The 27147-nt window shown below is 37.9% G+C and overlaps 4 protein-coding genes across 4 annotated transcripts; 1 reads left to right on the top strand and 3 right to left on the bottom strand.

Moving 5' to 3' along the window:
• The first annotated feature begins 2342 nt into the window (after positions 1–2342).
• LOC113703004 (mitogen-activated protein kinase homolog MMK2) lies at positions 2343–5262 on the top strand. The gene is made up of 6 exons (XM_027224212.2): positions 2343–2717; positions 2855–2984; positions 3208–3345; positions 3683–4015; positions 4577–4760; positions 4873–5262. The coding sequence occupies exons 1-6, from the start codon at positions 2524–2526 to the stop codon at positions 5043–5045; spliced, it is 1152 nt and encodes a 383-aa protein (XP_027080013.1). The 5' UTR covers positions 2343–2523; the 3' UTR covers positions 5046–5262.
• Positions 5263–5797: 535 nt separating this feature from the next.
• LOC113703862 (probable polygalacturonase) lies at positions 5798–8729 on the bottom strand. Its single transcript, XM_027225345.2, has 6 exons — positions 8576–8729; positions 8128–8466; positions 7197–7317; positions 6927–7101; positions 6712–6782; positions 5798–6603 (listed from the first exon to the last, which is right to left on the bottom strand). The coding sequence occupies exons 1-6, from the start codon at positions 8654–8656 to the stop codon at positions 5936–5938; spliced, it is 1455 nt and encodes a 484-aa protein (XP_027081146.2). The 5' UTR covers positions 8657–8729; the 3' UTR covers positions 5798–5935.
• A 12758-nt stretch (positions 8730–21487) lies between these two features.
• On the bottom strand, positions 21488–23227 carry LOC113705014 (putative F-box protein At5g55150). Its single transcript, XM_027226876.2, has one exon. The coding sequence runs from the start codon at positions 23036–23038 to the stop codon at positions 21845–21847; it is 1194 nt and encodes a 397-aa protein (XP_027082677.1). The 5' UTR covers positions 23039–23227; the 3' UTR covers positions 21488–21844.
• Positions 23228–25761: 2534 nt separating this feature from the next.
• Positions 25762–26642, bottom strand: LOC113704168 (protein SPIRAL1-like 5). The gene is made up of 2 exons (XM_027225882.2): positions 26272–26642; positions 25762–26160 (listed from the first exon to the last, which is right to left on the bottom strand). The coding sequence occupies exons 1-2, from the start codon at positions 26509–26511 to the stop codon at positions 26083–26085; spliced, it is 318 nt and encodes a 105-aa protein (XP_027081683.1). The 5' UTR covers positions 26512–26642; the 3' UTR covers positions 25762–26082.
• Positions 26643–27147: the final 505 nt, after the last annotated feature.

The following is a 27147-nucleotide window of genomic DNA, read 5'->3' as shown; positions in this document are numbered from 1 at the left end:
GTATCCTCTTTATCTACCCATTGGGCCAATGGTTCCTCAGGCTCCCCTAGATTAGGATAGAGTAGGTTATACAAATGTATCGTTGCTGACAAAAAAAAAATAGTATCCTTTTTATCTGCATCATCTTTTTTTTTTCTAGCTAATCCATTGAACATTTAACTGGGGAAGCCATCAACTTGTGTGATGAAGTTAAGTGACTATACTTTGTCAGCTACTCATCGTTTATTGCGTGGGAAAAGCTGATCAAGAAAGCTATCAATAATCCATTATTATTGACCAAGAAGTTCCTTCACGAAGCTTATTGCTCTGAGTACTTCTTTTTTTTTTTTTTTCGGCAATGATACATTTGTATAACCTATTCTATCCTAATCTAGGAGGGAGGGGGAGCCTAAGAAGACTGTGGTAGGAGACTAGTGGGTATACAGACGCAACTAAATCAAGAGAATGCTCTGACAGACTGACACAATCCTTAGATTTTTTTCGCTGTTTTGAACCCTTACCTACAGTTCAAGGAGGGACTTAAACCCCTCCCTGGTGGCTACTGAGCCGTTGGCCCAGTGATTTTATTGCTCTGAGTACCTAGGATGATATTTTGCTACCCTTTTGGTTCCTAAGTCAAATGCTGTGAAGGAAGTAGATATTTCTGATGAAAGATCACGCCAACTAAATTTTCAAGACCAATAAAAAAATTAATTAAATGAAAAAATAAAGAAGAAGGACCAGGGAGAAGATTAAAACACACACATACCCCCACAAAGAAGTAAGTATACTAACTTTAGATCGTTTCTAGAGTTTTTTTTTTCCATGTTGCCGTTGAATATTTTAAAGTTTCAGTTCAGTTAATTAAGATACCTAACTTAAAAGTTCAATTCACGATTAAAAAAATTGAGGAAACCCATAGGTAGTCGTAAATCCGAAAATATCTTACCAAATACTGGGAAAAATGGGTATTATATAAGTACACTATCCTATTGGACGTTGATTGCTCTTAAGCAAGTTGTCTTAAGCATATTGACATAAAGGCTTAAATATTTCTTATAATCTCAATCAGAGTTTAAACTTTTGAAAAATCATTCAAAATGTCCTTCATATTTCACCAAATAAATTTTTTTTCCATTACTTTTAAAATGGTAACTTTACGTCCCTTATAAAATCAAGTCAATAAAATTTAGTTCCAATTTAAATTTTCGAACACTTTTTATTTTGAATCCATCATATGATCCATATATGATCATTTTGGTAGATGCAAAAAAATTAGATTCTATTTGTAGTTAAACAAATGACATGATCCATATTCATTTTTTGCATCTAAAAAATGTAGGATTTGGAGCGAACTATGTTCTTCTTTTCCTAAAAAAAAAAAAAGAGAGATACCAATCCATAATCATTTGTGCCATTAAAAAAGTAGGATTTGAACTTTTTATACATAAAAAATGACTACATGTAGGTTATGCAGTGATTTCAGGTTAAAAGTGATCGAAAAATTAAATTGGGGCAAAAAATTATTAACTTGAATTTGTAAGAAACGTAAAGTTAATATTTTAAAAATGAAGAACGACAAAATGTCATTTGATAAAATATGAGAGTCATTTTGAATGATTTTACTTTAAACTTTTTTTGTTCTTAACTATTTGACCCATAAAATTCTTTCTATATGTAAATTTTAGTCCTTCTGCCAAACTCTTTAGCCCCAGAAAACGAAAATAAAAAAGAAAATAGAGATACATGTTTTCCAATCAGGTCAGACGAGTGAAATTAGGAACTGACATTACTTCTTTGCCCCTGTGTTATTCTATTATTTGTAATGGGCTTGGGGAAATATTTGTGAATCGATTTGCCCTTTTCACTTTATTTATGAAAAATAAATAATTATTGAACTTGAAAGGCTTTGGAATTTACCATTTCTGAAATGATAAAGGTCCAATTTGATTGAATCCTATCCATTTGACTTGGCAAGTAATGGTGCTCTACAAATTTTTGGCCAAAGATGCCAAGAAGTTAAAAGTCGACTAGGGCCTTAAAATTTGAGTCAATTTCATAATATGAATTGTGAGATTTAAATTTATACCCAAGTTGTATGAATTTACACAAAAAATTACAACATTTACATAAATTGATTTGAAATAAACAAAACTCAACCTGTGAGTCCCTAATGTTAAAATATGACATTTAGGGGCCAGAAAATTTAAATATTCTACGAGGCCTATGCTGAGATCGCGAAAATATGAGAACTTTTGAGATCATTTTTAATTTTGACCTTTCAGAAGTCTATGCCACTTCACGAACGTTGAAACCGCGTTCACAGATTCAAAGCAGCCCCAACTCCAGTCTCCGCCCTTTCCCCCAGCCGAGCACCGTGCCAGAAAATGCACCATACTTATCCCAATAAATCGTAACCCCACTTCAAATCTTCAGCCACTGAACCCCCTCTCCGCCTGAAAAAGCAACTCTAAAAGCCGTCTTGACTCGGCAGTACCCCTCCAGCATCAGATTTGAAATCTAAAATCTTGTTCAAAAGCTCAAATGGCCAACCATAATGGTAGTTCAGCAGCTTTTGAAAGTAACAGTTCTAAAAAAGGCAATAATAGCATCAAAGGAGTGCTTATTCATGGAGGCAGATATGTTAGATATAATGTTTTCGGTATCTTGTTTGAAGTCTCCAACAAATATGTCCCTCCCATTCGCCCAATTGGCCGTGGTGCTTATGGCCTTGTTTGGTAATACAAAAATGGAGCCCTTTTATTGATTTTGTTAGTTTTATTGGTCTATGTAAAGATTTTACCATCTGGGCTTAGGTTGGTTTGCTGAAAGATTGGATTTTTTGTTGTTTTCTGTGTTTTTTTTTGGGGTACAGTGCTGCTGTGAATGCACATACTGCTGAGGAGGTTGCTATCAAGAAAATTGGTAATGCTTTTGATAATCGAGTTGACGCCAAAAGAACTTTGAGGGAGATTAAACTCCTCCGCCACATGGATCATGAAAACGTGAGTTCAAGCTTGATGTTCGAAGCTAACAATTTCATCTGATTTGTTGATCAATTGGGAGAAACAAAATAGAAATTGCTCATTTGTTCAGAGCTTTTTCTTGGTAGTTTTCGAGATTGCTACCCTTTTTTCCGATTGTGGCTCTTGGAATTTTAAAGTTTGTCTAATAGATAAGGAGGGATCATTTGGTTTGATAAGTCGTGGTTGTGCTGTTGCTTATCAGGTTATTGCTATCAAGGATATCATAAAACCACCAAACAGGGAAGCTTTCAATGATGTTTACGTTGTTTATGAGTTGATGGATACTGATCTTCATCAGATTATTCGCTCTGACCAAGAATTGACTGACGATCACTCTCAGGTTTAGTACTAACACTTTCATGTGTTACTATGTTGCATGCTAAAGCTCTAGAGCTTCAAATTAATAGTTATTCAACTGATTTTCTAGTTGTTTCAATCAGCAGTATTTGCTCGCCTTTACAATCTGCCTACTTACTTTTCTTGGAACTTGAGCACCTTTTTAATCAAATGCTGCTATATGAACTGACTTTTCACTAAGTTTCCATTGTAAACCAATCATGCAAGACTTTGTCGCTTCATCACTAACTTTCAGTTTGTTGCTTACATGTTTCTGGCAATTGTGGTTACGACAACTGGTCATGACTTCAAGGTTAATGCCCTGTTGTTTTTTTCTTCAGTATTTTCTGTACCAGCTTTTGCGGGGACTGAAATATGTACACTCAGCCAATGTATTGCATCGTGACCTCAAGCCCAGCAATTTGTTTCTGAATGCAAATTGTGACCTTAAGATTGGAGACTTTGGTTTGGCAAGGACAACATCAGAAACAGATTTCATGACAGAATATGTTGTCACTCGTTGGTATCGGGCACCTGAGTTGCTCCTCAACTGCTCTGAGTACACTGCTGCTATAGATATTTGGTCAGTAGGTTGCATTTTTGGTGAAATCATGACAAGAGAACCTTTATTTCCTGGTAGAGATTATGTTCATCAGCTCAAACTCATCACAGAGGTATCATTTTTCTGAGATTCTGTTTGAAGTCATTTTCCACTGGGAATTCTTGCTTTTAATCTCCATGAGCTGGGAACTTAACTCTTACTCTACGTTTAAAAGTTGGAAAGTAGTGAAGAAAGAGAAGCTGTAAGGGAGGAAAAAAAACAGTGATGATAAAGTAATACCGAGTAATAGCGACTAATGAATGAGTGAATGGAGGGGCAGAATTTTCATAATCTAAATTATTATGTCTTAAACAATTCTTATTTCGGAGTGCATTCTAGCAAATAATTTGAGCCGAGATTTATTGTCCTTTGTTTTAATTTCCTAGAACCACAAATTTTGGCAGAACCACATTTCATCTTTAGAATCAATCTCTCTTGCTCTTCTTACATGGCTACATGAGCTATTATTAATTTAGGATTTATACGAAGTAAAACTTGTGGAGAAGGAGAAGGTTGTTGATGAGGGTTATTTGACACAGCAAAAGAATAAAATAAAGTGATATTTGACGCTATTTCAATTGAACTACTCCATGCCATTGCATATTGTATTCATACTAATCCTTTTACACTTCAGCTCTTGGGTACTCCTGATGATGCAAGCCTTAGATTCCTGCGAAGTGATAATGCTCGGAAGTATGTCAGGCAACTTCCTCAATACCCAAAACAACAATTAACGGCTAGATTTCCAAACATGTCTCCTCTGGCTGTCGATTTGCTAGAAAAGATGCTTGTCTTTGATCCCAGCAAACGTATTACAGGTAAAGGCACTTCAAATATGAACTTCTGTACCTCCGACCCTCGTATTTGAGAACTTCTTAGCCTTAAAGATTTTACCCTGTTAGTTTAATTTTTTCTTTGGATTTGCATCAGTTGAGGAAGCGCTTTGTCATCCATTCTTGAAATCTCTTCATGATATCAATGATGAGCCAGTTTGCCCAAGACCTTTCCATTTTGATTTTGAGGAACCATCAATAACTGAAGAAAACGTCAAGGATCTCATCTGGAAGGAAGCAGTGAAGTTGAACCCTGACCCAACTTGTTAATCAGTTAGATGTAACATTAGCATTTGTTGTACAAAATGTTGGAAATAATGCAAGGTGTGATGGGGAAGTTATGATTTGCAATGCTGTAAGACTCTAGTTATGTGTTAGGAGATTCCGTACGCCACTCAAAAGTGGTTTTGTTCTCTAGTTATGTAATTTGCAATGCTGCAAGTTAGTGTTATCTAGAACCTTCTTCAGCGAGGGGACCTGCTCACAACCGGCAAGCTTCCTTGTTGAACAGGATTTCGAGTGTGTTTGGATAGAGTATTAGTTGGGATAATTACCGTAACGCTTTTTGTGATGTGATTTATATGAGATAAAAAGGTAGTTGGAAATATAAAAAGATGGATTGAGAAATGTGTTTATAATACTAACAAAATACTATGTGAAATTATTCAGCAATCCAAACACGCTGCAGGCCGTCAAAGATCTCCTTCGCTGTTAGTGGATGTTTTGGACCTTAATGTTTTGAGATTGATGCAATCCTATGCTACTTTGTTTGTAAATGTGGTGTCAGTAATTGGCAGTATATAGCATATCCTTGGGTTAAAAAAAAAAAGTGTTAACATATTTGAAATCTAGACGAGGACGAGTGGATTATATTGCACGCAGAACTGGAGTGTGTTGCTACATTAGCTCGGCTTGAAGTCCTTTGCCAGAAGAGGTAAAGCGTTTTCCCACAGATGATATTATATCGTGTTTCTTTCATTCATAATTGAAAGCAAGGGACCTTAGCTTGATTATGCGGTCAATTTGCGTAAATAAAATCCTATATTCCATCAATGCAACCATCTTCTTGGCATCAATATGAAAGATTTCCAAACATGGTGTTTTTACTAGGCATTCCTTTTCAGTAATTTAGTATTGCAGGAACAAGACTGGACTTCAACCTAATCAATCAGTAGATGTTCTGTGGGAAAGTCACATGATGGACTGTATTCCTCTCCCTGCTGTGTCAATAAATCACAAGGCTGAGGAGTGACACCACTTGAAATCCCAGAAATGTCAGTGCAGTTCCAAGGTAATTTCTTTGCATTCTGTGCCAGCTCAATGGTGACATTTGATATGCATATTCCAGTAAAGGGATCACCAGGAATCCCTTCCAACCGCCCAGCCATGGTAACGTTTTCAGCTACTATGTCACGATAGTTGATATTTTCAACTGCAGGGAGAGCATTTGGATCATAATTATTATCAGGATGAGACCCATAGTTTCCTGTCATCCAGAATACATATTTCATAGTTTTCAAGGTCATCCCTTTCACATATATATCTTTCACGTAGCCTCCCCTTCCAACTGCTGTTTTGATCCTGACTCCAGATTCTGTATTGATTGCTACTATGTCTTCTGCTCTGACATCTTCAATTCCTCCGGACATCTCACTGCCTAGCGCGATGGTTGCACTGGATGGTGAGATACAGGTCAGTCGTTTGATGAAGAGCTGCTTGGTCGGCATCCCAAAAGCAATTCCATACTCATCCCAACCACTCTTGACTGCAACGCAATCATCCCCAGAGACAATATAGCAGTCCTGAATTCGAACATTTGTGCAAGAATCTGAATATTATACCAGAAGGGCAAAGGATGTGTCAATCAAGAATGACTTTCAAATTCAATGTTGGTAAATGAGAACTAAACAAAGTTTCCGATATTCCACTGGTTTACCCGGGTTGATGCCATCAGTATTTGGGGATGTTACTGGTGCTGTAATAGTGACGCCTTGGACAATTACGTTGCTGCATCATTTTATGAAACATTTACGTTTAGATGCATCATGAAGTTTAATAAATGGACTTGATAGAACATTTGCTTACTCTTGCTTATGCCGCCCCCGCCCGCCTTGGGGGGGGGGGGGGGTTAAGAGAAAAAAGCCCAGTTACCTGCTATAAGTTGGATGTATATTCCATGATGGAGAATTAACCAACGTAAGATTGGATATCTGGATATTATCAGAGTACAAAAGCTCAATAAGGTAAGGACGTGTATATTGAAGTTCTCCTTTGTGAAATTTGTCCCACCAGGGCTCGCCTTGACCATCAATTGTGCCATTGTCCCCTGAAAACGAACTAACAGTGAGTTTCTTGCTCCATCTAAATCTACTTCCGAACTACCAGAAACTTCTCACATAACAAAATCAATTGTGGTGGTACCTGTTATAACAACGTCAGTGAGGTTAGTTCCGAATATAAAACTGATATATCTTCCACCCTCAGTGTCTCTCCCTCGACCATATGATGGCAGGGGTTCAATTACAGTCCACTCACTTTCATCCTAAACCGAAATAAAAAATGTTGAAGCTGTGATATTAGATATGCAAAGATCTTTCTGTGTCCATCAATCCAATGGAAATCTAACTCAGAAATTGATAGCTTAATCAATATTTAACCATTCTTGATACTTTCAAGCAGGTAGTTTAACACTTTTATGTCTTGCCCGCAAACACAGATGGCAAAATTTTTTCTTGATTCGACTGCCTATACCAAAAATACTTGGTTTACAGGTGCTGACCATCAAAACCCTCTATGTGTATTAAATTGTTGTTAAAATAACAGAAAAGGGAGAACCGTTTGGCTGCATGGGACAAGTCCTAAATCCTAATGTGGCTTTAGTCCACACGTGCACATAGAAATTGTCAAAATGCTTCTTGGAATGTGGGCGGCCGAGTGTCACTTTCCCATTTCAATAATTGGATTTCTATGTGGACTAGCATATCCATATGTCCTCCATTTACGCCACTACTCTAACGCTTTCGATTTTGCGCTATAAAAGTGACCCATCTGGAGACTGAAGCAAGTTGGTCCATTCTCCACCACAAATTAAGATGTGAAAGATGAAGCACTTAGGTTACTTCTCTCCTAGCACCTATCTAATTAGGGCTCTTAAGCAACCGTTAGTAAAAGTGGTGGAAATAGAGTTTATGCATAGATAAAGGCCATGCTCCAGACGAAGATACGAACAGATTGAGAAACATAAAGATATATGCACGCGAGGAATGAAAGTTGTAACTGCTTTGAAGTTGACTGAAGGATCCTAATTCGATTTTCGTTTTCTCTTTTGTTTGAAATTAGTCGCAAAACAAACCTGAGAAGCAAGGAGAACGGCATCTTGGTGGAGGAAGAGGGTGAAATGATCGCTGGTGATGTTAAAGCTTCCTGTCAACCATTTTCCAGGAGGAACGTAGAGAATGGATCCACCCTCTGATTCAAATTGGCTGAGATAATTGATGGCATCCTGGAAAGCCTTTGTATTTGATGTTGTTCCATCACCAACCCCTCCAAAATCTGTCAAGGAACCACTATGTTCTCTGCAGTTTATGCTGGAATACTCGAAATAATATTCCCTGTGGTGAACTTTTCTGCCATTAACATCTCTTGAACTCGTCAGAATCACAGCAGCAAGGACGAAAACTATGTTGATAACCTGTCAAAACATCAAGAAGATCAGCTTTTTTGGAGAGCAATTTAAGAAGGGGTTGATTGAAACTGATAGGAGTAATGTGAAGAAGAGGGGAAAAAACAAGAAGCTTTACTTGAATTCTTGTATGACTTTGCTTGAACCCCATCTTGGGCTTCTGTGACTTCAAGGAGAGGTAGTTGTAGGTTCGTTTCATTGCATAGGAAATAGGAACGTCATCACCTGTCTTTATAAGGTGGGAAATTCTTGTCCATTTCACTCGTGTCAATGTATCCGAACATAGAAGTCATATTGCCTTGTTTGAAAAGTCATTTATTTCTTTAAAAAAAATTTAGATTTGTCGTAAATATATTTTTTATTTTTTAAAAAATTTTATATATATCAAATTGCGATAATATATATATATTTTTTATAAAAATTTTAAAACATATCAATTCAAAACTTTTTTATTATTGTATAATAATTTGCTTAATGGACATAATGGTTCCCTCATCCTATTTTGATGGTTTTGATTTTTTTATTCATATAATTAAAAAAAAATTAATTAACTTTATAAGAAAAGTAAATCTAACCTATTATTGTCCTTCTAAAATATCCTTCTTACATTATGTAAGATGAAGTGATCTTTTGGTTGTTCTTTTTAGATGCAAGAAATCGATTGCAGGTGGACCCGTGACCCTGGTTTAATCTAATTAGTTAATGCTAGCTCAGCTTTTGCCAAAGGGGAGGAATTTTCCAACACTGCTAGCTCAGCACTTTTAATATATATTGTACAGAATTTAAGCATTTATAATTTCAATATATTGGCAAAACAAAACTTATTTATCTCTATGCGGCAATACATGCCACGTGTTCACTCGAAATTAGGTTTCTATTTTTCTTCGTAAACTATCTCTCATGCTCCTCATCCCAATCTGCAAAACGTAAAGCATGGGATGAACAAGCGTATGCCCAGGAAGTAACTTACACAAGGCGCTTGTTTAGACTGTATTTTTCTGAATTTTTTTGTAAAAAAATATTGTAGGAATTTGATATATGTGAGATGAAAAATGATTGGAAACGTTACTGTCCAAACAAGGCTAAAATGAATCTTGGGTACTATTAGTAAAATTTCCATCAGCCACGTGATTTTGGGATCTCATATGGCAACGAATACAGGATCCCATACATAGACAAAAATATTTTCTGAATGCATTCTTTAATGTTCATTTTGACTGTCTGACGTGGACGTAGTTCTCCTCCTGGGGACAAAATAATAATAACAAAGTACTTTAATAATAATGAGATTCTCCAGATAATAATAACAAAAAAAAAAAAGTTAGTGGGTTTGTTGTGGGAATTTTGTGTATTGTTGTGGAATGATGCTGAGGAGATTGGTCAGCGGTTGGGTGGGTGGTTGGGTCCACGTCACATGTCCAAGTTTGCATGCCATCGTGAAGTGCCCGCATCTTCACTAACGACTTTACGAGTCACGGGTTTGGGTTATGCATTGGACCAGCTAACCATTCGAAAGTGACCGAGGGGCATTGGCCGTAACTTAACTACAACTCGAATGAAAAAGAAGCAAATATATGTGCTTGTGTTTTTTTTATACATACGAAAAAAAGAAATTTTATTATTAAGATTGCTAGAAATCGTCCACTCACAAATAATTGACAAAAGTTGGCAAAGAATTCCAAAGGATTGGCAAAAAGAGCCAATTCATGAGTTATTTTCATGAGCCAATTCACATTAACAGAGATGTGATCTGATAAGGCAGCAATTTTACATGTACTTGTGCTTGGATAGAATATTATTTATAAATTTTTTTTTTAAGAGCAGCATTATATTGATTTTTGAAATTTTATGTGTATGAGATAAAGACGCAGTTGAATAGATAAAATGGTTATTTGAATTACTTTAGTTAATTGATAATTTGTAGAATATTTTTTTAAAAGATTTTATAACTAAAAAAGATATTTTGGAAAGTATCTTCCAACTTGATATTGCGTGTCATTGTCGCGATTACAAGCAATACGATAGCCAACCGGATGAAGGCCATGGTCCAGATGGATAATGGGATGTGGATTCTCTGCATCGTCGTTCTGCAGTTCTCCCTGCTGCTGCTGCCGCACTTCGCCATCCGCCATGGAATAAATACCAAAAAATAGATTTTTTGCCCTATAAATAAACGGATTAAATACCAAAAAAAATTCTCTGTGAAATATTCAACTTACCTTCTTCCTATGGACTAGAAACATGTGACTTAAGCTACGTCATGGTTTTCAAGTTTTTTGAAACTAATGTAAATAGGTTCTCAAAATCAACAATATTCACCACAACCACAAATTTGGCCGAAGATAATACGTCCAAATTGAAAAGCCATTCCTACCCTACCTAGTAATAAATATATCAACAGGTGCAATTAATGTAAGTTACTCATTAGAATCAAAGTCAGTTTCTAGGAATGAATATATGAGATGAACAACGGAAAGCGCAGTACGCTTTTGAGGGTACCAAAATTGCTTTACGCTTTTCACTTAACCCTCCTTTTAACGTCTAAAACCATAACAACTATGCAGATAAAAGCGAGGTTAATCACCAGCATAAATGCTTTATCCTAATGTTCCGTAAATGTATGTTACCAGTAGGCCATCACAATGGGTAATCACCGAAGACTATGAATCATTTTTGTTAAAGAATCTTCACATTACTGAATACAGGGAATAGCAATGTCACGAATCACGATCCCTTTTTCCCTGATACGATTAAAGCATCTACATTAGCATATACTATCATGCAAATTTATGAATGATAAACCTTTACAAGATCTACCCAAGACTGTATTTGCAAGGGACATTAGCTATGTAATGCAAGTCACAGGACTTCTTGCTTGTCTTAGTATTCCTTCAAACAAAAGAAAAATAAATTTGACGTTTTCCATCCTACGTACGAGACACCTATAATCTTATAATTAAGCTTGCAAATGAAGTAGGAAACTGGATCGAAGAGGCTAGAGTTTAAGGCTAACTCATCGCTGTACCATCTGTAATCTGGTTTAATATTCAAGGGAAAGTGGATATGTTTAGAATGTAAAGGCAACAAAACCACTGTGCATCGTGTGATCATCAAGTATAGAAGGTAAATGATAGAAAATATCGGAAGGCAATTATTAGATTATACATCTCAAATGTTGATGTAACAGAAGTTGATGGAGAAGCTCCTGAGGAATGCACTTAAATTCTTCTCCCTGTAGAATGCAAGAATGTCAAAGCTATATGATATCAGTATTTTAGGTGATAAATTTCCTGGTTGCTCGAAATCAATTACGAAGACAGTTCAGTTTCAGGACATTGAAATCACCAGTTTCAGCATTTATTTTTTAACAGAAGCAGTAAATAAATTTGACGGGAAATAAGTATAATTTGGGTAGGATTTACGTTACATTAGATTATCAGCGCCAGCTGACAGTAAAATGAAACAGAAATTAAAAAAAATGATCAGTGCCCTACAAAGAAATTATTTGAGGGGATAAACGAAGTGATTTCAAAAAAGACAATTTGCATGAGCAATAAACAACATGAGGGTTTCGCTAGCATCTACTACTAAAACTTGGGTGTAATCGAGGCTGAGGGGCAAATGCTGCTGAGCATTTGAGGTCCATGGTAGAAGGGCTCAATGGTTCCCGTTTTCATCATGTCATAGACACCAATTTCTTTGCCTCCTCCTCCTTTAATATTGATATATCCGGACCAGCAATCGTCTGTGAAGTAAATATGATTGGGTTTGACTCCGGGGGTCGGATTATCATCGGAAGGAACCTCAGACGAAGTTGAAGCACTATGGCCAATAAAAAGCTCTCTGTTTCCCAAGCTCTTGACTTGTTTCGATCGAGGGGATGACCCCCCCTTTCCCTCCTCCTCCTCCTCCTGATAAATCCACCTCAACTATCTTAAGTTGGGCTGTACAGTACTTAGGCTCAGGATCATCCACGCCATGAGGGTAATGGGCAAAATTATCTCTAGCAACAACCAGAAGCGACTCCTCCCTCTCAGATTCTACAAATGTATAACTCCTTCAGGTACCAAAACGGATAATCTTAAGTAGCAAGAATCCAAACTTCTCCAACACTGGGATTGCAGTCGGCAATATTTCCTCATTGCAATAGGTGACGTCGCTGTATAAAATTCTCGCAGCTCATTTCTGTATCATATGTAATCTGGTTGAATATTCAAGGCTTGGAAACCTGGCTTCCCTTCAACAGAGAAGTGTTTCACAGCAAAGTGATCCTTCAAATCATCTATTAGACTCTTGTAGAAGACTGCATACTCCTCCCTGGTAATCTCTGCAGGCTGTCGAATCAAAAATGAAGCAAAATTGCTTAAAAGCCAAAGTACAAAGCAGTAAGAAGGATCATTAAGTATACCCTACAAATACATATGTTCTATACGAGGAGTGCAATAACACAGTAGAGTATCAAACAACCGCAAAGCCTCAAAGTCCTTTAAATTAGTGTTTAGTGTGTTTTCTCCTTGCTGACATTCTACAATCCCTTTGACCCTTTGAGCCTTCCCCTGCCCCAAGTGATTTTACATCCCTCTGCCTCCTTTCTTCACTCACATTCCACCAACTTCATACCTCGGCTTGCATGGACAAATGAAGGCCAGCAACCTCCACCACCGCTTCGGCCTCCGCCAGTGTTATTCCTCGGACATGGCCGCCATCCTTCTGTGGAGTTGGGCTATTGCATTTATTGTGATAGCCGCTTCCATACAAAGGGTAGACTTCAAGAACACAATGGCATTTATTGTATGGCATATTCTGCTGCTAGAAATCCATTGTTGCAGAGCAAAGACAGGTTTCTGCTTGTTAATTTTCCGTCATCCCCGTGTCATCAGAATGCTTTTGGGCAAGGTCTTTGATCCTCCTCTCTTCCAAGCACTTCGTCTACATTACATTGCCAGGAAAACAATGGATCAGTTTGCATTTATAATTAACATATACAATAAAGGTCATTAGAAATAACTGATGATATTGGAGACAGTACAAATATCTCGTCACCATCTGTTAATCTCTTTGTCAGAGACGTTAGGAAAGAGCCCGTTAGTTTCCAAAGTTGTAATCTTAATCCAAACAGGGATGTACTAGAGAAGGAGTTATACATGACGTACCTGCTGCTTTGGGTTGAAGGTGCCTGTGGTAACACTATCCACTAATTGCCCATAAACATCCTTAATAACCGATCCACACTGTTGCAGAGGACATTGTCCCTCCTCCACCCTTCCTCTTCCTCTGCTAAAGGGCGGAGAGGTTAGCAACTCAGTTTTTTTAAGGGGAAGGGATCTTTCCCATCTTATGATGGCGAAGATCCACGGCAGTCTTGAAAGCATTGTCGCATTTGCCACAGCGATGATGGAATTGTCTATGCACTGCTCTATTGTGTTCTTGAAGTGCACCCTTTGCATGGAAGCGGATACCACAATCAATGCAATAGCCCAACTCCACAGAAGGATGGCGGCCATGTCCGAGGAATACCACTGGTGGAGGCGGAAGTGGTGGTGGAGGTTGCTGGCCTTCATTGTCCATGCAAGCCGAGGTATGAAGTTGGTGGAATGTGAGTGAAGAAAGGAGGCAGAGGATGTAAAATCACTTGGGGGCAGGAGAAGGCTCAAAGGGTCAAGAGATTGTAGAATGTGAGCAAGAAGAGAGCACACTAAGCACTAATTTATAGGACTTTGAGGCTGTCGTCTGATTGTGTTGTGTTGTATCACATGCTGTTCTAGCAATTGGAGATTTATCCTTCCCCCTCTGCTTTGCCTTTTCTTTCCCTTAATTCTTCTGTTGCGTGCTACAGTGAAATTGGGAAGTAAAGACTCAAAGGGCACTTGACAATGCCAACAGACCCAATATAGCAAAATCCAACAGCATGGTAGTAATGCAAACAATTAAATGCACTGCGGAAGACTTTAATAGTGCAGGAGAAGGAAAAGCAACCATTCGACTTGTGCAAGAACAAGCTAAATCGGAGTCTTTTTTTTTTCAACAGAAAGTAGCGTACCACAATCCACGATAGTTCTCACACTACTCTATATATGCATATAACTGGCAAAACTCCGCGAGGCAAAAGGACGTACAAGAAAGCTATTTAAAGAATTAAAATGATGATGGCAAAAAGGGTGAACAAACATCATAATTTTCCTTAGACTACTACTGAATTAAGTAGCGTTCGACAGCCACTCTGCTTCTAAACAGGGAATTGTGGATCTCTTTTCCTCCACCTATTGGGACCATATATATACAGAAAAAGGCGATCACCTTCTCGCCCTCAGAAATAAAGCCTTCATGCAATAGGTCAGTCAGGCTGTTTGTTTTGCACTCTGCTGTGGTTATTACACTCACGTAGGATGATCACATATATATATATATATATAAAAAATAAAACATGTACTATTTGTTATGCTAATTTACTTGATCATCCTTCTTACAACTGCTGTCTTACAAACTTTGTCATTCTATGAAATTTTGGCTTTTGAGTAATTTTGCTTCATTTTTAGAACTTTTGACTTTTTAATATACATTCATGCATTCATACATACATATACACACACATATATATATATACACACACACGTATGTATATTGTCCGATTCTGTTGTACTGTGCCATTCTCCAAGTTTTTATCCTTCCTCTGTTTTTCCTTTTTCCCTATATAGCCAAATCCAAGTAATAAATACTTTGAATTTATGCACTGTGAAGACTTAAAATAGTGCAAGAGAATGACAAGAAAGCATTTTGACTGGTGCAAGAACAAGCTAAAGCCGGGTCTTCTTTTTTTGGTGGAAAGTAGTAGCGTAGCACGGTCCACAACCATATGCATACGGACATGCGTATAACCAGCCAGCAAAACATCAGCAAAGCTAAAGTACTATTTTAAGAATGAAAATAATAATAATGGCAAAAAGGGTGAAAATCATAATTAGCCTTAGAAACTGTCAACAGGTATCTTGGGAGGAAAACATCTAGTCACACTATTATGAGTGACCAACTAGTATTTATAGAAGTACAAACCTAACAGACTATTTACAAGAATACCCTTACTAATTTATTATCTATAAGAATACTAATATTCTCCTAACACTCCCCCTCAAGTTGGAGCATATATATCATAAGCACCCAACTTGTTACAAATATATTTCACCCTAGAGCCCCCTAAACTCTTAGTAAATACATCAGCCAATTGATCTACAGACGGTACATGAGATGTCTTGATGACCCCGTCAAGCAATTTCTCTCGAATGAAATGACAATCAACTTCAATATGTTTTGTCCTTTCATGAAACACTGGATTAGACGCAATATGAACAGCCGCCTGATTATCACACACTAAATTCATAGGCTGTTTATGTTCAAACCCAAGTTCCAGTAACATGCTCTTCACCCAAACCAACTCACACACAGTGTGAGCCATAGCGCGGTATTCAGATTCTGCACTTGATTTGGATACAACTGTTTGCTTCTTACTCTTCCACGACACTAAATTACCACCAACAAACACACAATATCCTGTAGTCGATCTTCGATCTGAGGCAGAACCAGCCCAATCTGCATCACTATATCCTTCAATATCATTGTGTCCATGATTTTGATACAGCAACCCTTTTCCAGGAGCATTTTTAAGATACCTGAGAATCCGTATAACAGCATCCCAATGACTAGTACGAGGGGTATCAAGAAATTGACTCACAACACTCACTGCAAACGAAATGTCAGGTCTCGTTACAGTGAGATAATTTAATTTACCCACAAGTCTTCGATATTGCTTAGGATCATCAAGTAATGCACCTTGATCTCCTGCTAATTTCACATTGGGATCCATAGGAGTATCCACAGGTCGGCAACCTAACATCCCAACTTCACTCAACATATCGAGTACATATTTTCTTTGACATAACTAAATCCCATATTTAGACCGAGCTACCTCAATACCCAGAAAATACTGTAGATGACCTAAATCCTTTGTCTGAAAGTTTGCCTGCAGATTGGATTTAAGTTGCTGAATCCCCACAACATCATCACCTGTAATCACAATGTCATCCACATAAACAACTAATAAAATTTTACCAGCATTAGAATGCCGCTAAAATACAGAGTGATCTACTCCACATCTTGTCAGACCGAACTCCATGACAACACTACTAAACCGGCCAAACCAAGCCCTCGGGGACTGTTTCAATCCATATAAGGATTTTTTCAAACGACAAACCAACCGCGGATTCTCCCCCTGAACAACAAATCCAGGAGGTTGTTCCATATATACCTCTTCTTCCAAATCTCCATGCAGAAATGCATTTTTCACATCCAACTGATGCAATGGCCAATTATAAGTTGCTGCCAAAGAGATAAGAAGACGGACAGAGGTAATCTTTGCAACAGGAGAAAATGTTTCTAAATAGTCTACTCCATACACCTGAGTAAATCCTCTAGCTACCAACCGAGCCTTCAATCTATCAATAGAACCATTAGGCTGCACTTTTATAGTGTACACCCATTTACAACCAACAACAGGCTTACCTGAAGGACGAGGGACAAGATCCCAAGTACCATTTTGTTCCAAAGCAGACATCTCTTCTTGCATAGCTAATCTCCAACCATGATGATTAAGAGCATAGGTAATAGACTTAGGAATAGAGATAGAATCAAGAGAAGCAACAAAAGAAGAATATGACATAGAGAGACGAGAATAAGAAACAAAATTAGAAATAGGATGGGAAGTACAATGTCTCTTACCTTTGCGTAAAGCAATAGGAAGATCTAACTCAGAGGAGGGCGTCATACCTGGATTTGAAGATTGAGAGTTAATTGGTGAAGTGCGTGGCATATCAGGAACTTTCTCAACCATGGAACGACGAGAGTAAACTTGAAGATGAGGACGAGATAATCGAGCTATGGAATCTGGTGGACTAGACAACTCAGGTAATAAAGGGGAAGGGACTGGTAAAACAGGAGAGGAAAAAGAGGGACACTGGTCTAATTCACAAGACATACTTTGCTTGATAAAATACGGAGTGGATTCAAAGAAAGTAACATCAGCACAAGTAAAAAATCGATTTAAAACTGGACTGTAACATCTATACCCTTTTTGCGCTCGTGTATATCCTAAGAAAATACACTTAATAGCACGAGAATCTAATTTATCCACCCCGGGAGCAAGCTGATGAACAAAGCACACACATCCAAAAATACGAGGAGGCAATTTAAACACAGATTCATGAGGAAAAAGAATGGAGTGAGGTAATTGACCTCCAAGAATATTAGATGGCATGCGATTAATTAAATAACATGCAGTTAGAATTGCATCACTCCAAAATTGTTTGGGCACATTCATGTGCAACAATAGTGTTCGAGCAATTTCGATTAAATGCCCAATTTTTCTTTCAGCAACTCCATTCTGTTGTGGAGTGTGAGGACAAGAGGACTGATGAATAATACCAGACTTAGTCATAAAGGTATTAAAAGGAGTGGAAAAATATTCTTTCGCATTATCACTGCGAAGTATACGTACAGGCACACCAAATTGATTCTTTATTTCTGTAACAAATGCACAAAAAATGGAATATAATTCTGAACGATCTTTCATTAAATAAAGCCATGTAACTCTGAAAAAATCATCAACAAAGACTACAAAATATTTAAAACCTAACTTTGAAGTGACTCGACTAGGACCCCAAACATCAGAATGAACTAACAAAAAAGGTTCAGAAACCCGTTTATTGACTCTAGGAGCAAAAGAAACACGATGATGCTTTCCTAACTGACAAGACTCACATTCTAACGAAGATAATTGATTCAAAGTAGGAACCAACTTTTTCAAATTTTGTAAAGACGGATGACCTAAACGACAGTGAATTTCAAGAGGAGAAACAGTAGCAGGACATGCTATCGGACCATTGAAGTTGAGAAAATAAAGACCATTATGCTCATGCCCTCCACCAATCATCCTCTTTGTCTTCAAATCCTGAATGACAACAGAATCAGGAGAAAAAGTAACTGTACACTGTAGAAATTTAGTGAGCTTACTAACAGACATTAGATTAAATGGCAAATTGGGTACGTAAAGAACAGAAGACAGCGGAAGTGATGGATTAATTTCTACAGTGCCTAGTCCTTTAACTTTAGTAGTAGATCCATCAGCTAAAGTAACATGAGGAAAGGGAGTTGACTCTTGAAAATTAGAAAAAATTTTAGAGGTACCTGACATATGATCAGTAGCCCCGGAATCAATAATCCATGGGTCATTACCTTTTTGTGCTAAAGAAGCAGAGGGAAGAGATGCGTGATTTGTAGCTTGGTACTGTAGGAATTTAACATAATCTTCCTCAGATATAGTAACAGTTTTCTGGGACCCATGTGTTGAAGAACTTGATTCAACTTGGTCAGTGATAACCGTATTAACAAACCTTTCAACCATAGCGAATAGCACGTCAAACGAAAGAACGGGTCAAAACTTGAGACAAACGCGTGAACAGTAACGGCATGAACAGTACTACGTGAACAGTATCGGCGTGAACAGTGCCGTGAACAGTATACGTGAACAGTGCCGCTATGAACAGTGCGGCGTGAACAGTGATTTGCTAGATGTTTTACCCTAACCCTAGGACTTTTGCTCTGATACCATGTCAACAGGTATCTTGGGAGGAAAACATCTAGTCACACTATTATGAGTGACCAACTAGTATTTATAGGAGTACAAACCTAACAGACTATTTACAAGAATACCCTTACTAATTTATTATCTATAAGAATACTAATATTCTCCTAACAGAAACCATGGAAGTGAATCTTTCCGATTACACATGCAATATAGGTCAGGTTTTAAAGCCGATGAAATGCATGCACACCTGAACAACTACTAACTCAGGAAGGGTTTGAGACACAGATAAATTTAAGGAGTGAATTCTGCGAACAAAATGCATTTATCCTTTGCACGTCAGTTGTACGATCGAAATTTTACTCTCCCTCTCTCTTTTTTTTCTTTTTTTTTTACAAATTATGCTAGTTATACAATAGAAATCTACTTTGACCAAAAAAGAGAAGGAAATTTTTTTGTTTTATCGAAAAATGATTAGTACCCCGCTCGATTCTCTCCTACGTGATCAAATGATTTTCTTAGGCCATTTTGACATTAATTAGAGTAGTTTATCACCCCGTGCAAACTGCAAAGCACAGAATTATCAAACTATTGAAAATGTACGTGGTCGAGAGACAAAATTTACTCGTGTTTGATATGGATTCCTTCATTATTCAGGGAGAGGGGGGGGGGAGGGAAACAAGGATGTACTCTCCACGCGGCAATGCTAAATGTAGGCAAATTGAACCCTAAACTGGCAAATTGAAGTTGAACCGTGAACAACATTTCCCTTCTCAAAGCTTACAGCAATTTTTCTTTTCCTTTTTAGTAAAAGCACGTGTGTGTGTGTGTACACAAACAAACACACATACACATACATGGGATCAAATCAGAGCTCTCCATACAAATTCCATTTCTTGACAATTAACCTAATAATAAGAGTTCATTTTTTTATATATATACTGACAATATATATATTATGATGATTTGATGCATAACACATGAGTAAAATTTTAATTTGAATTAAAACAGTGCTTTCCATCCAACAAGTTGATAAATGACAGTTTAAATGAGTGATAGTTATTGTTATTTTTCAATATTGAAAAGCAAGGCAAAGAGATGAAAAGACGCATTAACATATAGGAGTGCTAGATTATCGAGAGAGAGAGAGAGATGGGAGTACTACGAATTATTTAGCACATTTCTATATTTTTGTGCCACCAAAAGTCTAAATTTTGGTAGTGAAGAAAAAAAAATCTTTACCAAAATCCCATAAATATTATGAGCTTTTCTATCATTTTGGTGCTAGGGATGTGGATTTAGACTACAGATTGAGTCCTACATATTTATTTTTCTTCTCAAACGAAATTCTTTCCTCACAAAATTGTTAATGAAAATTGTTGCGATTCGCTAGAATCGGTAGCTCAAGCTGGTAATGGACCACTAAGGTGGTTCATTTTCATATCAGATTTAATGTTTAGCAGTTTCGTGCTAAGTAATGAAAAAAATGAGCGTCGAGCGGCCAGTTAAAATTTGGTGCGAATAACAATTGGCGTAAAATTAATACCAAGACAAAGAATGTCAAAGTGCTGCATCTGTGATTCATTATCGCGCCAAGCTACATGATCCTGCTTGCTTTGTAGGTCTATTATTAGGCCGCGGGTAGAAAACAAATACGACTTGCGAACAAATTCCAGCATCCGCAGCAAGGGTATACATACCTAGAGAGCTGTTAAGTCAATCGAGTACCTCGAAAACTCGTTAAGGCTCGAGTTCGGCTTGTTAATTTTGGTTAACGAGTCAGAACTCGAGCTCGAAACATGCTCGTTTAGTTAACGAGCCGAGTTTGATACTCGAGTAGTTCGTTAGGGTTCGTTAATGAAGGGCATATTTGTCATTTTAGAAATCAAAATTATAAAAATTAAAAATTATAGGTTTTTATTAAGGTTAATTTGCACGAATTGGAACTCGAGCTCGTGAAGCTCGACTCGTTTCACAAACGAGTCGAGCTCGAGCTCGAGTTCGAGCCACATGTACATTTAACGAGTCGAGTTCGAACACATTTTAAAGCTCGTTTTCCTAACGAGCTCGAGTCGAGCTCGGCTCGAATTAAACTCGAACTCGGCAGCCAAATACTCGGCTCAATTAACAGAACCGTAAAGAGTAAATTGAAATATTAATGGCTAGGATTTCAGAGCATCACATTAATTTATGGTACGAATAAGTCCTATATGGATCAGGAGTTTTCTTCTCATTTCTGTCAAGTGGTGTAAACATTTGGTGTAAAGTTACAATTTAGTATAAACGTGAATTTTGTAAACTTAAACAATTAATTCACAATTTTTTTTTATTAATTCACAATATACCAAAATTGTACGAACTTATGCTAAAGGTTGTAAGAATTATAATAATTGGACTGAATTGAACAGAATCAACTAGAGAGACTCGGGAAGTCACGATCCCATGTAGTGTTTACCTCCTCTTCTTAGCGTTCCAAGAAGAGTAGGAGTACATGAAAATAAAAATTTAAAAAAGACGATAAAAAAGAAAAGAAAAGAAAAGAGGGCGCTGACTGTCCCCCAGCTAATACATCACCAAGTGGACAGCAAGAAACCCCCCGGCCCGGCGCCGGCGGTGAGGAATGAACAAACTGCCCGGGCCCAGCTAACACATAACCAGGTGAGGAACGAAAAGAAGGCGGGTTGCCGTCCCGTTGCGGAACGAATAAATTAAAATGCCGGCGGTGAGGAATAGAGTCAGAAAACTGAAAAAGACTACCTAAAAGTTGGGTGTAATCCAGGCAGAGGGGCAAATATAGCTGAGCACCTTAGGGGCATGGTAAAAGGGCTCGACGGTTCCTGTTTCCATGTTGTAGACACCCATGTCTTTGCCTCCACCTCCTGCAGTGGCGCCGTATCCCAACCAGCAATCGTCTGTGAAGTATATATGATTGGGTTTGATTCCTGGGGCTAGTTTACCATTTGAAGGGACCTCAAACGAAACTGTAGCACTATGGCCAAGAAAAAGCGCTCTGTTTCCCAAGCTCTTGATTTCTTTCAAACACAATCGAGATGATGACCATGACCCCCCTTGTCCTCCTCCTCTTCCTCCTGCCGATAAATCCAGCTCAAAAACCTTAAATTCAGCAGTGCCGTACCTAGGCTCACGGTCTTCCGCGTCGTCGTCAAAAAAGGGGAAATTATCTCTAGTAACGACCAGGAGCGACTCCTCCCTCTCAGATTCTGCAATGTATAACTGCTTGAGGTACCAAAAGCGATAGCATAAAGTAGCAAGAATCCTAGCTTCTCCATTAATCTTGGGGTTGCAAACCACAACATTTCCCTTCTTATCAACTGCATAGATTTGGCCGTTGTAATAGGTGACGTCGCTGTATACAGACACTCGCAGCACAACTCTGTTCCAGCTTTGGTCCCCTGGCTTCCAGAATGCCAAGAATCTAACGGATCCACAAATGAGCATTACCACATAGTCCTCCTCCTCGGCCTCGCTTGGCCTTGCAGACAACGCGAACTTTTCCACGAAAATAAACGCATCGGGTTCATAGCGATCGTACCCTGGAACAGTATTCTGGTTGGGTAACGGAATTTCGGGACCCGACGAGAAGGGATTCAGCAAACTCATGTCCCCTTTTTCTTCTATAACTAATAACCATCCGAACGATTCCAGACACCTCTTACCTTTAAGTTTTGGTAGATTCACTTTGGCCACAACTTCATTCTCCAGCAAACTGTAGAACTCCCGATCACCGACATCGTTTTCATCTTTTGCAGCAACCATGAGACAAGGAATCTGCTTCCATAACGGAATCCCTCTAAAATTCTTCTTCTTGTTTGCCGCCGCAGCTCGCCATGAGGTGCAAACTGCACCGAAAGCCACGTAGTCTTCAATCTTGGTGAGGTGCTGTGCAATAACTTCCAGCATGTCATATTGGAGCTCGCACCAATTTGCCATGGGTCAATTAAAACACAGCCTCTAGCCCCCTGAAAATCAAGTGCAAATCTTTTTTTTTTTTCCAAAACAAAAAATCAACCAAGATCTAGCAAATTTTTGCTCAATAAGCTTAGGGTTGGGTTGCCATGAGTTTATTAAGGTTAGGGGTTTAAAAACGCACGAGTGACAAATGGGTTTCAGTTTCCTTAGATTCTGTTCATTCGTTGTCAGAGATTCGAAGTGGTAACAGGTACGACTAAAGGAAACAGTTTCTATTTTCTGCTCTACTTCCCTTCACCACCACAATGGGCTGCAAGGATTTGCTGTTATGAGTTATGATAACGGGCTTTCTTTGTACCATAACGGGTTTCAAGGATCTGTTTGACAATTTCAGCTATTGCTCATTCTGCCTTCTTTTAGGAGGGGGCAAGCTACCATGAGAGTTTTAGAGCCCATGAAGTGAGCCCACTCCTTTGAACCGCTCATGCTTGTCGGGTACTGGACAAGCCCGACCACTTTTCTTTTCTGCGTATCGTTGTAATTTTCTCAACGAAGTTCAAAGTAATGGTCTCTTTCTCTTTGGGTTCCGCCTAATTCGGTCCGCCTGCTGTAATTTTTGTTTACAATATTTGATATACATTCGTACAGTTCCGGCGTACTCGTAGATTTTACACCATTTAATTGCATGAGTTTACAAATTTTTTGATTGCTTCAAAATTTGTATGAATTTATACTAGATGGTAGAAAAATTATATTAACGGGTCGGACTAAATGAAACTCAACTGGTGAGACTTTTAGATCCCAAGTTTCATGCCAATACAAATCTAGCATTAACGAAAAATAAAAATTTGAAAGGACGATACTCATCACACTATTAATTCATTTGGATGGCGGCCGAGGCTGAATCAAGAAATTGTTATTGATGAAAGGAGGACGGACCATATTGGTCCGCCACGCTTTATAAGTTGCTCAATCAAAAGTTCTATAAATCGTACCAATCTCATTAAGGATTTCTTTTTGTTTTTTTTTTGGGGTTAGGAAGTTCTTGCACTAAGGACGAAAAAAGCAAATGGACTAATGTTTCCTTCTGCCAAAGAATTAGGTTTCCAATATGTTTCAGTGTTGACGGCATGAGCTGAGAAATCTTAGTTAACAACTAGAGTTCTTCACATTACGGCTTCAATGAGAAATTTAATTGCTTTTGAAACTGGCACAAAGACTTATTGATGCCCCGCATCCCTTGTGCTGCATTTTAAGATATTAGTAGACTCAGACTTACAATCCTTTTATTTAAATACACAATGACATCTGTTAATCTCCCGAGAGTGCCGTAGTAAGCTAGCAAAACATAGAGCCTTGACTCTTTCGCTAAAATGCATCCTAGGAAGGTGAAAGTTAATCTATCGACATGCAACCACTTAGAATAAGTAGCCTATGAGGTTTCCATCAATTAGCAAGCTGTTAATACATGAATGATTTATCGCAATAACTCAGGATACGCCTTTTTGTTATTTACTTTAACCTCATGATGCAGGAGTGGTTTAATGAGATAAGACGATAAGCTCCAGACAAATTTCACCAAATCACCTTTTGCTAATTTGGTCCTACTCCATGGCCATATAGGGCGTTCCAGCTACGCACATAGCTTTGTGTTTAAGCTTTGCTTTTAACCAATGATAGCCACGAGTAATATCAGGATATATAAAATGCCATGATCTAACTATCACCACCACCTGCGAATTTGTTGCATTCTTTAAAATTTGGAAGCCTTGCATGTTAAACCATGCAAGCCTTATCTCCACAGTTGGCCAGACAATATTGCATACGATGATTAATTTGGCCTCTACAGCACAAGCCCACATCCATGTCTTCTCCTTTAGGGGAAGTTATGATTTTGGAGGATGAAAAATGAAGTTCTTTGATCTTAAATAATGTAGAAATGAGATTTCTTACAAAAGGGTTTATGCAGTCTTAAAAAAGAACTAAGAAATGCTTCAGAGTTTGGTAGTGATGGTGCATTGATCTCACTAAACTAGGAAGCCTGGTTTGTGAATAGGGAGAATATTTTGATAGAGTCTAGGACCCCTGTCAATTTGAATGAAAGATCACCAAAGATATGATCAAAAGAGCTATCCTACCTTCAAGGACTGTAAAGTGAATTTCATTGAAAAAAAAAAAAGTATCTTTAAGCCACATACGACTCTAGTATAATAGCAGAGCCAGTATCAACCCAAATCTGTGAACTTTGATTTAAGTTCAAGCTGTTTGAATTGAGCAAGTCTGAATCTCTTTAATCTTAAATTAGGCTGCTTTCAGTTCTTGAATTGCTCTGCTTTCATTTAATCAAGGGAAAACGTCAAGACTCCAGCTGTTTCATTCTCTTATATGGAGATCCATTAATTTGGTTCTAGACAAATATGCGTTATCTGCAGGTATTTCAAGTAGACTAAGGCAGTTTTAGTCTTTGCTCCTCGCTTTTGCAGGAGTCAACCTAATTCTAATGCCAAAAGATTGCAAGCGCATAATGGGAATGTCGAAGAGAGACATGCAGAAATTTTGTCTGAAAAACTTTTTCGAGTGCACATCAATGGTCTGAACTCCCATACTTTATATACTAAATTGAGTAGTATATTACTCCAAGGACTTCTCACATCTGCTAATACATAAAATAGACATAGCACTGACAACTGATCACAAAGTAGAAACCATTTGTTTAATCCTTACCAAATTTTGCTATTAGGAACTTAGGACAAATAAAAGCACGAGCTCTTATTAAAGTGCATGATAATACCCAAGCATTGATACAATTTAAACCCTAACTTCGTTCTTTTTAGTAATTTTCCATGTAATTAAGAACCTCACACATAGTAAACCCTAGAAACCCTGACTAAACTTCATCAGTTTGCACACAAACACACTGTAAACATCCATAGGAGGATCAGACACAAGCAATGCACAAACAGCAAAGTACAACTTGCTGGATTCCATTATTGACTTAATTGGTCAACCATCGCAGACCACTGCCATACTTAAAAGTTTTTCTAACTTTGTCCATGAAGAAAGTATCATGACTTATCTCCAAACAAGTAGCCAAGGCTTGAATCTCCACCTGGAACTGATTTCACCTTTGTTGAAGGCCGAATCTGAAAGGTAAGGCACCAATTTAGACTGCTACTTGCAAAAAAAATAAAAAATTGTTTTTATGTCACACAATACATCTGAGCCAATTTAATACACTAAACATGGTAACTCACAGTAATGCTCTTTCCGGAATTGAGGTCTTTAGGTGATCTCTTTGGGTCTCCAGAGACATTTCCTTTAGACGACGCTGAAGGATTGTCTGGTGGCTTCTCCTCCTCACCGGTGTCGATCCCATATGGCGGAGCAAAAACTACTGGTGTGGCTGTTGGTGCAGTATCTTTCTTCTTATCATCGGAACCAAAGAGATAGCCTAAAGAACTCTGACCACCACCGTAGCTCTCACGTCTGCTCATGCTTGCCTTTGGAGTCTTTATTTCACTAAGAATGATCAAAAGGGTTCGATCTAAAAGCTATGTTTTGTGTGGTTGAGTGAGCTTATGCATATATAATATGTTTGGTGATGGATGATACATAGGGGCATTGGGACAACCTTGTTATGACTACTGTTTATAACACAGTCTAAGTACCATGGGAAAATCATGCCATACTGCCCGTTTGGATCAGAGTTTTTGAGGATTTTTGCAGAAAAATATAGTTTAGCGAGATGATGTACATACTATTTATGCGAGATAAAAAAAAAAAGTGATTAAGAAATATGTCGAGAAAATATTTCAAAATTTTTTTCAAAAAAATTGGCAATCCAAACAGCACCTAAAGACATCCGAGTGAGGAACAGGTATCCAATGATGTAGTCATTGTCCCTGAGACACCTTTATACACAATTACATTGTAATTATTGATGAACTTGAGGCTGAACTAATTGGCACTCCAATCTTTGTGATCGTCCCACAACAGTTTTGTTGCAGGTAATGTACAACTTGCTAGTTCTTTATATCTTTTTTTTTTTTCTTTGATCAAATGTCTAAAAATCCACGTACGACATTTCTTGAGGTTTTCCTTCAAATTCAATACTCAAGCTCGCGGTTTTC

This window comes from Coffea arabica, chromosome 8e (assembly GCF_036785885.1).
Source record: "Coffea arabica cultivar ET-39 chromosome 8e, Coffea Arabica ET-39 HiFi, whole genome shotgun sequence".
NCBI classification, from domain to species: domain Eukaryota; kingdom Viridiplantae; phylum Streptophyta; class Magnoliopsida; order Gentianales; family Rubiaceae; genus Coffea; species Coffea arabica.
Note: the sequence above shows the minus strand (reverse complement) of the source record. Positions and strands in the feature narration are given on the sequence as shown.

Coding starts and splice junctions, on each gene's coding strand:
- LOC113703004 (XM_027224212.2), top strand. CDS start 2,524: ATGGCCAACCATAATGGTAGTTCAGCAGCTTTTGAAAGTAACAGTTCT. Junction 2,985..3,207: donor GCCACATGGATCATGAAAAC/GTGAGTTCAAGC, acceptor GTTGCTTATCAG/GTTATTGCTATCAAGGATAT. Junction 4,761..4,872: donor TCCCAGCAAACGTATTACAG/GTAAAGGCACTT, acceptor GATTTGCATCAG/TTGAGGAAGCGCTTTGTCAT.
- LOC113703862 (XM_027225345.2), bottom strand. CDS start 8,656: ATGAAACGAACCTACAACTACCTCTCCTTGAAGTCACAGAAGCCCAAG. Junction 7,318..8,127: donor CCGTTCTCCTTGCTTCTCAG/GTTTGTTTTGCG, acceptor ATTTCGGTTTAG/GATGAAAGTGAGTGGACTGT. Junction 6,604..6,711: donor TACTGATGGCATCAACCCGG/GTAAACCAGTGG, acceptor TATAATATTCAG/ATTCTTGCACAAATGTTCGA.
- LOC113705014 (XM_027226876.2), bottom strand. CDS start 23,038: ATGGCAAATTGGTGCGAGCTCCAATATGACATGCTGGAAGTTATTGCA.
- LOC113704168 (XM_027225882.2), bottom strand. CDS start 26,511: ATGAGCAGACGTGAGAGCTACGGTGGTGGTCAGAGTTCTTTAGGCTAT. Junction 26,161..26,271: donor ATTCCGGAAAGAGCATTACT/GTGAGTTACCAT, acceptor CTTACCTTTCAG/ATTCGGCCTTCAACAAAGGT.